At 48.0% G+C, this 14,764-nt stretch overlaps 1 protein-coding gene across 1 annotated transcript in view; it reads left to right on the plus strand.

Moving 5' to 3' along the window:
- LOC311231827 (nucleosome-remodeling factor subunit BPTF-like) overlaps positions 1-14,764 on the plus strand; it is a gene marked incomplete at its 5' end in the record, with an annotated part of 142,956 nt that overhangs the window by 30,428 nt on the left and 97,764 nt on the right. Inside the window, 2 exons of the mRNA XM_084318449.1 lie at positions 927-1,211; positions 13,781-14,095. Of these exons, the coding sequence (XP_084174575.1) occupies positions 927-1,211; positions 13,781-14,095 (600 nt within the window). The remainder of the gene's footprint in view (positions 1-926; positions 1,212-13,780; positions 14,096-14,764) is intronic.

A 14,764-nucleotide genomic window follows, 5' to 3' on the forward strand; every position in this document is an offset into this window, starting at 1 on the left:
CACTTGGTATCACTCCGGAATCACGTTTCAACCACTAACGTTGCTGCCATGAGCCTGCGCTGTGGTAGCCTACAAGTGATAAAATAAATAAAACGCCCAACTCGCACAATGACTCTGCAACATTAACACTACACTACATTAACTAACACTACACTTTGATGTCAAGTAGGGGGCCGCAAAATATCATCCAGCGGGCCGCAATTGGCCCGCGGGCCGCGAGTTTGAGACCCCTGGTCTAAAGTAATGGGGTGCAGTTACACAGGGAGAGACGATAGGGGGCGGTATCTTCCCAATTGAGCTCAGAGAGAGTCTGCAACACTAACCTGAGGCTCGATTGATGAAATATGCCAAATCGCCAAAAATAAAAATAAATACGACAAACAAACGCTATATAGCGTTGGCGGGCACTCAGCGGTCCACGTTTGGACATTTACCGGGGCCAGTTTCAAATTGCAGTCCCCCGTAGGTGCTCTTTGAGGGCTGTTTTGAAAAGTGGGTAGTGATTCACGTTCCTTTGGGTAGGGCGTTCCACATTGATGTGGCATAATTGCGAAACGTGTTTAGTCCCTTGTTTGAGCCGAATCTGGGTTTGACATGATTTGTGGAGCTCCCTCTGGTGTTGTGATCGTGGTATTCACTGACCTTTGGGAAGTATTTTGACATGTACATGGGTACCTCAGTGCTGTAGTGTATCTTGTAGACCAGGCCCATTGCAAGTTGCTGTACTCTGTCGTCTACTCTAAGCCATCCTAGGTTGTCCGCGGAGCTAATGATGCTAATGATGGACTGGAGCATCGCCGTCGGTTGTGTGATAGTAAAGGGCTAACCTTCTGTATCGTCACAGTGAAAGGGTTAACCGGCTGTCGTGTGGCAGTGAAATGATTAACCAACCATGTTGTGTTGTGCTCTCTCCTCCCCCCCTCCAGAGGAGATCCTGGACCGCCTGCGGGCGCGGCAGGAGGAGGAGCTGGAGGAGGTGAAGAGGCGGCTGGCCGAGCAGGCGCAGAAAGCCCGGCTGGAGCGGGAGAAGGAGAAGGTGGACGTGGAGAAGGAGGACGGAGAGGAGGCACAGCGGCGGGACAAGGAGCCGGCCGGGGGGGTGAAGGAGGAGGTGAAGGAGGTGAAGGAGGAGGAGGCCACGGAGCGAGAGGAGGTCAAGGTCAAAGAGGAGGAGGAGGTCAAGGTCAAAGAGGAGGAGGTCACCACTGCAGGTAGCTCAGCACAGGTCCAGCCGTGGGGTTTCTGTTGTGAGACCAGGGGTCACATGTATTTAATCAAGGTTTTTAATATTCAAATATTCATTTAATCAGAAGTGGACACATCAATTAACACATATAATCAGCCATTCCTTGTGTTATTGTTCTCCTGTGTTCTCCTGTGTTCTCCTGTGTTCTCCTGTGTTCTCATGTGTTCTCCTGTGTTCTCCTGTGTTCTCATGTGTTCTCCTGTGTTCTCCTGTGTTCTCCTGTGTTCTCATGTGTTCTCATGTGTTCTCATGTGTTCTCATGTGTTCTCCTGTGTTCTCATGTGTTCTCATGTGTTCTCCTGTGTTCTCCTGTGTTCTCCTGTGTTCTCCTGTGTTCTCCTGTGTTCTCCTGTGTTCTCCTGTGTTCTCATGTGTTCTCCTGTGTTCTCCTGTGTTCTCCTGTGTTCTCCTGCGTTCTCCTGTGTTCTCCTGTGTTCTCCTGTGTTCTCATGTGTTCTCCTGTGTTCTCATGTGTTCTGTGTTCTCCTGTGTTCTCCTGTGTTCTCCTGTGTTCTCCTGTGTTCTCCTGTGTTCTCATGTGTTCTGTGTTCTCATGTGTTCTCCTGTGTTCTCCTGTGTTCTCCTGTGTTCTCCTGTGTTCTCCTGTGTTCTCATGTGTTCTCCTGTGTTCTCATGTGTTCTCCTGTGTTCTCCTGTGTTCTCCTGTGTTCTCCTGTGTTCTCCTGTGTTCTCCTGTGTTCTCATGTGTTCTCCTCTCCTGTGTTCTCCTGTGTTCTCATGTGTTCTCCTGTGTTCTCATGTGTTCTCCTCTCCTGTGTTCTCCTGTGTTCTCCTGTGTTCTCCTGTGTTCTCCTGTGTTCTCCTGTGTTCTCATGTGTTCTCCTGTGTTCTCCTCTCCTGTGTTCTCCTGTGTTCTCATGTGTTCTGTGTTCTCCTGTGTTCTCATGTGTTCTCCTGTGTTCTCATGTGTTCTCCCGTGTTCTCCTGTGTTCTCATGTGTTCTCCTGTGTTCTCCTGTGTTCTCATGTGTTCTCATGTGTTCTCCTGTGTTCTCATGTGTTCTCCTATCCTGTGTTCTCCTGTGTTCTCCTGTGTTCTCCTGTGTTCTCATGTGTTCTCCTGTGTTCTCCTGTGTTCTCATGTGTTCTCCTGTGTTCTCATGTGTTCTCCTGTGTTCTCCTGTGTTCTCCTGTGTTCTCCTGTGTTCTCATGTGTTCTCCTGTGTTCTCCTGTGTTCTCCTGTGTTCTCCTGTGTTCTCATGTGTTCTCCTGTGTTCTCCTGTGTTCTCCTGTGTTCTCCTGTGTTCTCATGTGTTCTCCTGTGTTCTCCTGTGTTCTCCTGTGTTCTCCTGTGTTCTCCTGTGTTCTCATGTGTTCTCATGTGTTCTCCTGTGTTCTCATGTGTTCTCATGTGTTCTCATGTGTTCTCCTGTGTTCTCCTGTGTTCTCCTGTGTTCTCATGTGTTCTCCTGTGTTCTCATGTGTTCTCATGTGTTCTCATGTGTTCTCCTGTGTTCTCATGTGTTCTCCTGTGTTCTCCTGTGTTCTCCTGTGTTCTCATGTGTTCTCATGTGTTCTCCTGTGTTCTCCTGTGTTCTCATGTGTTCTCATGTGTTCTCCTGTGTTCTCATGTGTTCTCATGTGTTCTCATGTGTTCTCATGTGTTCTCATGTGTTCTCATGTGTTCTCCTGTGTTCTCATGTGTTCTCATGTGTTCTCCTGTGTTCTCCTGTGTTCTCCTGTGTTCTCATGTGTTCTCCTGTGTTCTCCTGTGTTCTCCTGTGTTCTCCTGTGTTCTCATGTGTTCTCCTGTGTTCTCATGTGTTCTCATGTGTTCTCCTGTGTTCTCCTGTGTTCTCCTGTGTTCTCCTGTGTTCTCCTGTGCTCATGTGTTCTCATGTGTTCTCCTGTGTTCTCCTGTGTTCTCCTGTGTTCTCCTGTGTTCTCCTGTGTTCTCATGTGTTCTCCTGTGTTCTCATGTGTTCTCCTCTCCTGTGTTCTCCTGTGTTCTCATGTGTTCTCCTGTGTTATCATGTGTTCTCCTCTCCTGTGTTCTCCTGTGTTCTCCTGTGTTCTCCTGTGTTCTCATGTGTTCTCCTGTGTTCTCCTCTCCTGTGTTCTCCTGTGTTCTCATGTGTTCTCCTGTGTTCTCCTGTGTTCTCATGTGTTCTCCTGTGTTCTCATGTGTTCTCCTGTGTTCTCATGTGTTCTCCTGTGTTCTCATGTGTTCTCCTGTGTTCTCATGTGTTCTCCTGTGTTCTCCTCGCCTGTGTTCTCCTGTGTTCTCCTGTGTTCTCCTGTGTTCTCCTGTGTTCTCCTGTGTTCTCATGTGTTCTCCTGTGTTCTCATGTGTTCTCCTGTGTTCTCCTGTGTTCTCCTGTGTTCTCCTGTGTTCTCCTGTGTTCTCCTGTGTTCTCATGTGTTCTCCTGTGTTCTCCTGTGTTCTCATGTGTTCTCCTGTGTTCTCCTGTGTTCTCCTGTGTTCTCCTGTGTTCTCCTGTGTTCTCATGTGTTCTCATGTGTTCTCCTGTGTTCTCATGTGTTCTCCTGTGTTCTCCTGTGTTCTCCTGTGTTCTCCTGTGTTCTCATGTGTTCTCATGTGTTCTCATGTGTTCTCATGTGTTCTCATGTGTTCTCCTGTGTTCTCCTGTGTTCTCCTGTGTTCTCATGTGTTCTCCTGTGTTCTCATGTGTTCTCCTGTGTTCTCCTGTGTTCTCATGTGTTCTCCTGTGTTCTCCTGTGTTCTCATGTGTTCTCCTGTGTTCTCATGTGTTCTCCTGTGTTCTCATGTGTTCTCATGTGTTCTCATGTGTTCTCCTGTGTTCTCCTGTGTTCTCCTGTGTTCTCCTGTGTTCTCATGTGTTCTCCTGTGTTCTCATGTGTTCTCATGTGTTCTCCTGTGTTCTCCTGTGTTCTCCTGTGTTCTCATGTGTTCTCCTGTGTTCTCCTGTGTTCTCCTGTGTTCTCCTGTGTTCTCCTGTGTTCTCCTGTGTTCTCCTGTGTTCTCCTGTGTTCTCCTGTGTTCTCCTGTGTTCTCCTGTGTTCTCCTGTGTTCTCATGTGTTCTCCTGTGTTCTCCTGTGTTCTCCTGTGTTCTCCTGTGTTCTCATGTGTTCTCATGTGTTCTCCTGGTGTCTCCTGTGTTCTCCTGTGTTCTCCTGTGTTCTCCTGTGTTCTCATGTGTTCTCATGTGTTCTCATGTGTTCTCCTGTGTTCTCATGTGTTCTCCTGTGTTCTCATGTGTTCTCATGTGTTCTCATGTGTTCTCATGTGTTCTCCTGTGTTCTCATGTGTTCTCCTGTGTTCTCATGTGTTCTCCTGTGTTCTCCTGTGTTCTCATGTGTTCTCATGTGTTCTCCTGTGTTCTCATGTGTTCTCCTGTGTTCTCATGTGTTCTCCTGTGTTCTCCTGTGTTCTCCTGTGTTCTCATGTGTTCTCATGTGTTCTCCTGTGTTCTCATGTGTTCTCCTGTGTTCTCATGTGTTCTCCTGTGTTCTCCTGTGTTCTCATGTGTTCTCCTGTGTTCTCCTGGTGTCTCATGTGTTATCCTGGTGTCTCATGTGTTCTCCTGTGTTCTCCTGTGTTCTCCTGTGTTCTCATGTGTTCTCCTGTGTTCTCCTGTGTTCTCCTGTGTTCTCCTGGTGTCTCATGTGTTCTCCTGTGTTCTCCTGTGTTCTCCTGTGTTCTCCTGGTGTCTCATGTGTTCTCATGTGTTCTCCTGTGTTCTCCTGTGTTCTCCTGTGTTCTCCTGTGTTCTCCTGGTGTCTCATGTGTTCTCATGTGTTCTCCTGTGTTCTCCTGTGTTCTCATGTGTTCTCCTGTGTTCTCCTGTGTTCTCCTGGTGTCTCATGTGTTCTCCTGTGTTCTCCTGTGTTCTCATGTGTTCTCATGTGTTCTCCTGTGTTCTCCTGTGTTCTCCTGTGTTCTCATGTGTTCTCCTGTGTTCTCCTGTGTTCTCCTGTGTTCTCCTGTGTTCTCCTGTGTTCTCCTGTGTTCTCATGTGTTCTCTTGTGTTCTCCTGTGTTCTCCTGTGTTCTCATGTGTTCTCATGTGTTCTCCTGTGTTCTCCTGTGTTCTCCTGTGTTCTCATGTGTTCTCCTGTGTTCTCATGTGTTCTCATGTGTTCTCCTGTGTTCTCATGTGTTCTCCTGTGTTCTCATGTGTTCTCCTGTGTTCTCCTGTGTTCTCCTGTGTTCTCATGTGTTCTCCTGTGTTCTCCTGTGTTCTCATGTGTTCTCCTGTGTTCTCATGTGTTCTCCTGTGTTCTCCTGTGTTCTCCTGTGTTCTCCTGTGTTCTCATGTGTTCTCCTGTGTTCTCATGTGTTCTCCTGTGTTCTCCTGTGTTCTCATGTGTTCTCCTGTGTTCTCCTGGTGTCTCATGTGTTATCCTGTGTTCTCCTGTGTTCTCCTGTGTTCTCCTGGTGTCTCATGTGTTCTCCTGTGTTCTCCTGTGTTCTCCTGTGTTCTCCTGGTGTCTCATGTGTTCTCCTGTGTTCTCCTGTGTTCTCCTGTGTTCTCCTGTGTTCTCCTGTGTTCTCCTGTGTTCTCCTGGTGTCTCATGTGTTCTCATGTGTTCTCCTGTGTTCTCCTGTGTTCTCATGTGTTCTCCTGTGTTCTCCTGTGTTCTCCTGGTGTCTCATGTGTTCTCATGTGTTCTCCTGTGTTCTCATGTGTTCTCATGTGTTCTCCTGTGTTCTCCTGTGTTCTCATGTGTTCTCCTGTGTTCTCCTGGTGTCTCATGTGTTATCCTGGTGTCTCATGTGTTCTCCTGTGTTCTCCTGTGTTCTCCTGTGTTCTCCTGTGTTCTCCTGGTGTCTCATGTGTTCTCCTGTGTTCTCCTGTGTTCTCCTGTGTTCTCCTGGTGTCTCATGTGTTCTCATGTGTTCTCCTGTGTTCTCCTGTGTTCTCCTGTGTTCTCCTGTGTTCTCCTGGTGTCTCATGTGTTCTCATGTGTTCTCCTGTGTTCTCATGTGTTCTCCTGTGTTCTCCTGTGTTCTCCTGGTGTCTCATGTGTTCTCCTGTGTTCTCCTGTGTTCTCATGTGTTCTCATGTGTTCTCCTGTGTTCTCCTGTGTTCTCCTGTGTTCTCCTGTGTTCTCCTGTGTTCTCATGTGTTCTCTTGTGTTCTCCTGTGTTCTCCTGTGTTCTCATGTGTTCTCATGTGTTCTCCTGTGTTCTCCTGTGTTCTCCTGTGTTCTCATGTGTTCTCCTGTGTTCTCATGTGTTCTCATGTGTTCTCATGTGTTCTCCTGTGTTCTCATGTGTTCTCCTGTGTTCTCCTGTGTTCTCCTGTGTTCTCATGTGTTCTCCTGTGTTCTCCTGTGTTCTCATGTGTTCTCCTGTGTTCTCATGTGTTCTCCTGTGTTCTCCTGTGTTCTCCTGTGTTCTCCTGTGTTCTCATGTGTTCTCCTGTGTTCTCCTGTGTTCTCATGTGTTCTCATGTGTTCTCATGTGTTCTCCTGGTGTCTCATGTGTTATCCTGTGTTCTCCTGTGTTCTCCTGTGTTCTCCTGGTGTCTCATGTGTTCTCCTGTGTTCTCCTGTGTTCTCCTGTGTTCTCCTGGTGTCTCATGTGTTCTCCTGTGTTCTCCTGTGTTCTCCTGTGTTCTCCTGTGTTCTCCTGTGTTCTCCTGTGTTCTCCTGGTGTCTCATGTGTTCTCATGTGTTCTCCTGTGTTCTCATGTGTTCTCCTGTGTTCTCCTGTGTTCTCCTGTGTTCTCCTGTGTTCTCCTGGTGTCTCATGTGTTCTCATGTGTTCTCCTGTGTTCTCCTGTGTTCTCATGTGTTCTCCTGTGTTCTCCTGTGTTCTCATGTGTTCTCCTGTGTTCTCATGTGTTCTCCTGTGTTCTCCTGTGTTCTCCTGTGTTCTCCTGTGTTCTCCTGTGTTCTCATGTGTTCTCCTGTGTTCCTCTGTGTTCTCCTGTGTTCTCCTGTGTTCTCCTGTGTTCTCCTGTGTTCTCCTGTGTTCTCATGTGTTCTCCTGTGTTCTCCTGTGTTCCTCTGTGTTCTCCTGTGTTCTCCTGTGTTCTCCTGTGTTCTCCTGTGTTCTCCTGTGTTCTCATGTGTTCTCATGTGTTCTCCTGTGTTCTCCTGTGTTCTCCTGTGTTCTCCTGTGTTCTCCTGTGTTCTCCTGGTGTCTCATGTGTTCTCCTGTGTTCTCATGTGTTCTCCTGTGTTCTCCTGTGTTCTCCTGTGTTCTCCTGTGTTCTCCTGTGTTCTCCTGTGTTCTCATGTGTTCTCATGTGTTCTCATGTGTTCTCCTGGTGTCTCATGTGTTCTCCTGTGTTCTCCTGTGTTCTCCTGTGTTCTCATGTGTTCTCATGTGTTCTCCTGTGTTCTCCTGTGTTCTCCTGTGTTCTCATGTGTTCTCATGTGTTCTCCTGTGTTCTCATGTGTTCTCCTGTGTTCTCCTGTGTTCTCCTGTGTTCTCCTGTGTTCTCCTGTGTTCCTCTGTGTTCTCCTGTGTTCTCCTGTGTTCTCCTGTGTTCTCATGTGTTCTCCTGTGTTCTCATGTGTTCTCCTGTGTTCTCCTGTGTTCTCCTGTGTTCTCCTGTGTTCTCATGTGTTCTCCTCTCCTGTGTTCTCCTGTGTTCTCCTGTGTTCTCCTGTGTTCTCCTGTGTTCTCCTGTGTTCTCATGTGTTCTCCTGTGTTCTCCTGTGTTCTCCTGGTGTCTCATGTGTTCTCCTGTGTTCTCCTGTGTTCTCCTGTGTTCTCCTGTGTTCTCATGTGTTCTCATGTGTTCTCCTGTGTTCTCCTGTGTTCTCCTGTGTTCTCATGTGTTCTCCTGTGTTCTCCTGTGTTCTCCTGTGTTCTCCTGTGTTCTCATGTGTTCTCCTGTGTTCTCATGTGTTCTCTTGTGTTCTCCTGTGTTCTCCTGTGTTCTCATGTGTTCTCATGTGTTCTCCTGTGTTCTCCTGTGTTCTCCTGTGTTCTCATGTGTTCTCCTGTGTTCTCATGTGTTCTCATGTGTTCTCCTGTGTTCTCATGTGTTCTCCTGTGTTCTCATGTGTTCTCCTGTGTTCTCCTGTGTTCTCCTGTGTTCTCATGTGTTCTCCTGTGTTCTCCTGTGTTCTCATGTGTTCTCCTGTGTTCTCATGTGTTCTCCTGTGTTCTCCTGTGTTCTCCTGTGTTCTCATGTGTTCTCCTGTGTTCTCATGTGTTCTCCTGTGTTCTCCTGTGTTCTCATGTGTTCTCCTGTGTTCTCCTGGTGTCTCATGTGTTATCCTGTGTTCTCCTGTGTTCTCCTGTGTTCTCCTGGTGTCTCATGTGTTCTCCTGTGTTCTCCTGTGTTCTCCTGTGTTCTCCTGGTGTCTCATGTGTTCTCATGTGTTCTCCTGTGTTCTCATGTGTTCTCCTGTGTTCTCCTGTGTTCTCCTGTGTTCTCCTGGTGTCTCATGTGTTCTCATGTGTTCTCCTGTGTTCTCCTGTGTTCTCATGTGTTCTCCTGTGTTCTCCTGTGTTCTCATGTGTTCTCCTGTGTTCTCCTGTGTTCTCCTGTGTTCTCATGTGTTCTCCTGTGTTCTCCTGTGTTCTCCTGTGTTCTCCTGTGTTCTCCTGTGTTCTCCTGTGTTCTCCTGTGTTCTCATGTGTTCTCCTGTGTTCTCCTGTGTTCTCCTGTGTTCTCCTGTGTTCTCCTGTATTCTCATGTGTTCTCCTGTGTTCTCATGTGTTCTCCTGTGTTCTCATGTGTTCTCATGTGTTCTCCTGTGTTCTCCTGTGTTCTCCTGTGTTCTCCTGTGTTCTCATGTGTTCTCCTGTGTTCTCCTGTGTTCTCCTGTGTTCTCCTGTGTTCTCCTGTGTTCTCCTGTGTTCTCATGTGGTGTTCTCCTGTGTTCTCATGTGTTCTCATGTGTTCTCCTGTGTTCTCCTGTGTTCTCATGTGTTCTCCTGTGTTCTCCTGTGTTCTCCTGTGTTCTCCTGTGTTCTCCTGTGTTCTCCTGTGTTCTCATGTGGTGTTCTCCTGTGTTCTCATGTGTTCTCCTGTGTTCTCCTGTGTTCTCATGTGTTCTCCTGTGTTCTCATGTGTTCTCCTGTGTTCTCCTGTGTTCTCCTGTGTTCTCATGTGTTCTCCTGTGTTCTCCTGTGTTCTCATGTGTTCTCCTGTGTTCTCCTGTGTTCTCCTGTGTTCTCATGTGTTCTCCTCTCCTGTGTTCTCCTGTGTTCTCCTGTGTTCTCCTGTGTTCTCCTGTGTTCTCCTGTGTTCTCCTGTGTTCTCCTGTGTTCTCATGTGTTCTCCTGTGTTCTCATGTGTTCTCCTGTGTTCTCCTGTGTTCTCCTGTGTTCTCCTGTGTTCTCATGTGTTCTCCTGTGTTCTCCTGTGTTCTCCTGGTGTCTCATGTGTTCTCATGTGTTCTCCTGTGTTCTCCTGTGTTCTCATGTGTTCTCCTGTGTTCTCCTGTGTTCTCATGTGTTCTCCTGTGTTCTCCTGTGTTCTCATGTGTTCTCCTGTGTTCTCCTGTGTTCTCCTGTGTTCTCCTGTGTTCTCCTGTGTTCTCCTGTGTTCTCATGTGTTCTCCTGTGTTCTCCTGTGTTCTCCTGTGTTCTCCTGTGTTCTCCTGTATTCTCATGTGTTCTCCTGTGTTCTCATGTGTTCTCCTGTGTTCTCATGTGTTCTCATGTGTTCTCCTGTGTTCTCCTGTGTTCTCCTGTGTTCTCCTGTGTTCTCATGTGTTCTCATGTGTTCTCCTGTGTTCTCCTGTGTTCTCCTGTGTTCTCCTGTGTTCTCCTGTGTTCTCATGTGGTGTTCTCCTGTGTTCTCATGTGTTCTCATGTGTTCTCCTGTGTTCTCCTGTGTTCTCATGTGTTCTCCTGTGTTCTCCTGTGTTCTCCTGTGTTCTCCTGTGTTCTCCTGTGTTCTCCTGTGTTCTCATGTGGTGTTCTCCTGTGTTCTCATGTGTTCTCCTGTGTTCTCCTGTGTTCTCATGTGTTCTCCTGTGTTCTCATGTGTTCTCCTGTGTTCTCCTGTGTTCTCCTGTGTTCTCATGTGTTCTCCTGTGTTCTCCTGTGTTCTCATGTGTTCTCCTGTGTTCTCCTGTGTTCTCCTGTGTTCTCATGTGTTCTCCTCTCCTGTGTTCTCCTGTGTTCTCCTGTGTTCTCCTGTGTTCTCCTGTGTTCTCCTGTGTTCTCCTGTGTTCTCCTGTGTTCTCATGTGTTCTCCTGTGTTCTCATGTGTTCTCCTGTGTTCTCCTGTGTTCTCCTGTGTTCTCCTGTGTTCTCATGTGTTCTCCTGTGTTCTCCTGTGTTCTCCTGTGTTCTCCTGTGTTCTCATGTGTTCTCCTGTGTTCTCATGTGTTCTCCTGTGTTCTCATGTGTTCTCCTGTGTTCTCCTGTGTTCTCATGTGTTCTCATGTGTTCTCCTGTGTTCTCCTGTGTTCTCATGTGTTCTCCTGTGTTCTCATGTGTTCTCCTGTGTTCTCCTGTGTTCTCCTGTGTTCTCCTGTGTTCTCCTGTGTTCTCCTGTGTTCTCCTGTGTTCTCCTGTGTTCTCATGTGTTCTCCTGTGTTCTCCTGTGTTCCTCTGTGTTCTCCTGTGTTCTCCTGTGTTCTCCTGTGTTCTCCTGTGTTCTCCTGTGTTCTCCTGTGTTCTCCTGTGTTCTCCTGTGTTCTCATGTGTTCTCCTGTGTTCTCCTGTGTTCTCATGTGTTCTCCTGTGTTCTCCTGAAGGGACCACCAGGCATCTCATTCTCATTTCACCTTGTGTCTCTTGGCTGTTGTAGAAATCATGTTTGCAGCAGTTTGATTGCAGCAGTTACTGCAAATTAGTTATTGATTTAGGAACCAATTGAGCTTTAAGCAATTATTTAGCCCTTTATCTGTTCGGAATGTGTTGTCGCTTTTCATCAGCAGATACTTTGCATTCTACAAACCGATGTACGTGATCAATACTGTGTCTAGCGTTTGCTGGATGAATGTAATCCTCTATGGTCCATGCCAGGTGGCATTAAAGAAGTCCTAAGCCTGCCGTATTAAAAGGGGACACTTGTTTCAATAACACACTATCGTCACCCTTTGAATGAGAATCATCTTTTTTCAATAGCAAACACTTTATTCAGCAAGTACAAGGATTTCATTTCTGTGACACTGATGCAGTGACATTAAATAACTTAACTTTCACCGTGTGACCGACACATGTGGCGGTATGAGCCCTGTTTCACCAGGGCTGTCGACGTTACAGTAAAGTTATGAATAAGTCCAGCCATTCTAAAGACCAGACAGTCGGTTCCATCGACCGTTGAACCCCTGCTCTGAAGAACCACATAACTCTGTTTTTAAATGCTTTGACAGCCCGTGTATTCGCCGTTGTAAAGTCAATCCATATCCCTCGGAGTGTGAATGTGAATAATATGAAGAAAGTACTCAACCTCTATTGTCTTTAACTATGACTGAACACGACATTCTAACTTACCATCTATAGATACGAGTTTGAAAACATTGTTCCTCTGAAAACCTAAATTGGAGTTACATGGTCCTTCGCCCGGGTGAGGCAGAAGGGACACCAGGTCGGCTACGAAGGGTTCTCGGATGTCGTGCTCCCCTCATCGATTCACTCGCACGTCTCCTCTCTTGGGTGAGGAGGAGAGGAGGTGAGGAGGAGAGGAGGTGAGGAGGAGAGGAGGTGAGGAGGAGAGGAGGAGAGGAGGTGAGGAGGAGATTCACTCACATCTCCTCTCTTGGGTGCTCCTCTCTTCAATTCCCTGCCTCCCCTCTTGTCGGACCCTCCTCCACCCTGTTGTCATCATTCTGCTCATTGGCTGGATAGACTTATTGTCAGCCGTGAGTGACACTTGCTGAACTCCTGCCAGTTGATGGGATGTCATTCAAACACTACTGCCTGCTCCTATTATTTCCTTTGAAGCATCTCTCTAACTCCCCTCTGCTTGCTTGTTATTGCCACGATCAAATAGACTCTGTGAGAAAACACTTTTATATTCAGACGACCTCTTCTTGAACTATCTTATACAACAACCTTGTCCTGTTGTGTGTAGACTGTGCGTCTGTGACTACACAAACTGCTGTTAGAACCAAGGTTTTGTGTCTACCTCGTTAGCACAAACCATTCACTAATGTTTATCTCTATCAGAAAGATAGGGGAACTCTATTTTCCTGCCCTTTCACTGTTTGAATTTGATCAAATCTTCCACTGCTAATAATAATAGCAAGTATGGTCGTCATGAGCTGGTGTGTAATCTGTATGTGGCATCTTCAGTTCCACTCCGTAGGCCTGCCTTGGCTTCATCTCACCGGCTTGGCTGCCTTGGCTTCATCACACCGGCTTGCCTGCCTTGGCTTCATCTCACCGGCTTGGCTGCCTTGGCTTCATCACACCGGCTTGCCTGCCTTGGCTTCGTCACACCGGCTTGCCTGCCTTGGCTTCGTCACACCGGCTTGCCTGCCTTGGCTTCGTCACACCGGCTTGCCTGCCTTGGCTTCGTCACACCGGCTTGCCTGCCTTGGCTTCGTCACACCGGCTTGCCTGCCTTGGCTTCGTCACACCGGCTTGCCTGCCTTGGCTTCATCACACCGCCTTGGCTTCATCACACCGGCTTGCCTGCCTTGGCTTCATCACACCGGCTTGCCTGCCTTGGCTTCGTCACACCGGCTTGCCTGCCTTGGCTTCGTCACACCGGCTTGCCTGCCTTGGCTTCATCACACCGGCTTGGCTTCATCACACCGGCTTGCCTGCCTTGGCTTCATCACACCGGCTTGCCTGCCTTGGCTTCATCACACCGGCTTGCCTGCCTTGGCTTCATCACACCGGCTTGCCTGCCTTGGCTTAATCACACCGCCTTGGCTTCATCACACCGGCTTGCCTGCCTTGGCTTCATCACACCGGCTTGCCTGCCTTGGCTTCATCACACCGGCTTGCCTGCCTTGGCTTCATCACACTGCCTTGGCTTCATCACACCGGCTTGCCTGCCTTGGCTTCATCACACCGCCTTGGCTTCATCACACCGGCTTGCCTGCCTTGGCTTCATCACACAGGCTTGCCACATGCACCTTACGATTGGCTTGTTGTGGTTGTTGGCTGCTGTGAGTCATAGTTTGGTTAGATAAAGGCTTGTCCCACTAGTCTATTTACTTTCAATTGACCCATGATTGCAAGCGTATGTGTGTCTGTGTGTGTGTGTGCGTGCTGTTGTTGTGTGTGTGCACTGCCTGCTGCTCAGCACTAGAGGGCGCCAGTTCCTCAGCATTTACTTTAGGGCTTTGGAGAAAGCTGCTGTTTGTCTTATGAGCTGGTGCTTCTAGACCTGTTCTTAAGAAATCCTGGACATGTGGCTTCTGTGTGGAGTCGTTTTTAATGTGATGCATTCTTGTGTTGTGTCAATGTATTGTCTCTTATTCATCCCCGTTTATTCAGCTTGTTGGTGAAACAATAAAATGGCTTGATGGAAGCCTGGGTCACAAATGACACTGACGTTTTTTGTCCCGGGATTGAGAAAATATATTTAAGACCCCCAGATTATTTTTTAATAGTCTTAGGTCTAGATCCACAAAGAATGGATTGCACCGTGCAACTTATTGTTCTTAAAGAAACTGACTTTAATGTTCTTTGTTTCATTTTCTTGTCTTTAGTAAGGACGCCTGCATCTGAGCCCCCCAGCGAGGAGAGGGAGCCCAGCCTGAGGCAGCCCTCCCAGCCCAGCGAGGAGAGGGAGCCCAGCCTGAGGCAGCCCTCCCAGCCCAGCGAGGAGAGGGAGCCCAGCCTGAGGCAGCCCTCCCAGCCCAGCGAGGAGAGGGAGCCCAGCCTGAGGCGGCCCTCCCAGCCCAGCGAGGAGAACAGCAACTGCAGCAGTACGGGCACCGGGGGGGCTCCCAGGGGGGCCGAACCCCCAGACCTGGCCGACAAGTCCTCCCAGTCCTCCCTGGCCAGCCTCGATGACATCACAGGTCTGAGACATCACACCTGCCAGTCATCTATTAACACATTGGTTGCCAGCAGGCGGGTGCGCGATTTATCGCTTGGATGCCACCACGTTAATGAATGCGAGGACGAGCACATTTGCGAACGCATAAACGATATCTTAAATTATGGCTATGTGTCTAATACACCCGTCGCTTATCAATGACTTGCTTGCAGTCAACGTGTACGAAACGGATTGTTTTTTCATCACTACATTTCCGTTTTATACCGTTTTGAATACGAGTATAGTTTTGAAGATTAATTATTTTTAATTAATTAAAAAGATTAATCCAATTCCTGATCGCCATATATCGATCGCGTTTATTGATCCAACGTTATAATTATATTGATCCTCGAAACACATAATCGACACTTCTTCCAGTGTCCTCAGTGGATGCAATAGTCTCAGGTTACATGCCTCAGAAGTAAAATGTGGAGCCCGGAGTTTTTTTTTTCCTGATGCATTCCCATCGACTCCATTCCAATGGGTGCAATACCATCCGGGAGACGATAGGGGGCGGTATTTGCCCTTTTCGAGCTCAGAGCCAGTCCCAATGATAACGTCAGGCTGGATGGGTGCAAAATAAATGGATATCGCTAATAAAAGAAATAACGATTAAATAACGAGATTTCTCGTCATTGGCACTCAACGCATG

Source organism: Notolepis coatsorum (assembly GCF_963971535.1).
Source record: "Notolepis coatsorum genome assembly, chromosome: 7".
Classification (NCBI taxonomy): domain Eukaryota; kingdom Metazoa; phylum Chordata; class Actinopteri; order Aulopiformes; family Paralepididae; genus Notolepis; species Notolepis coatsorum.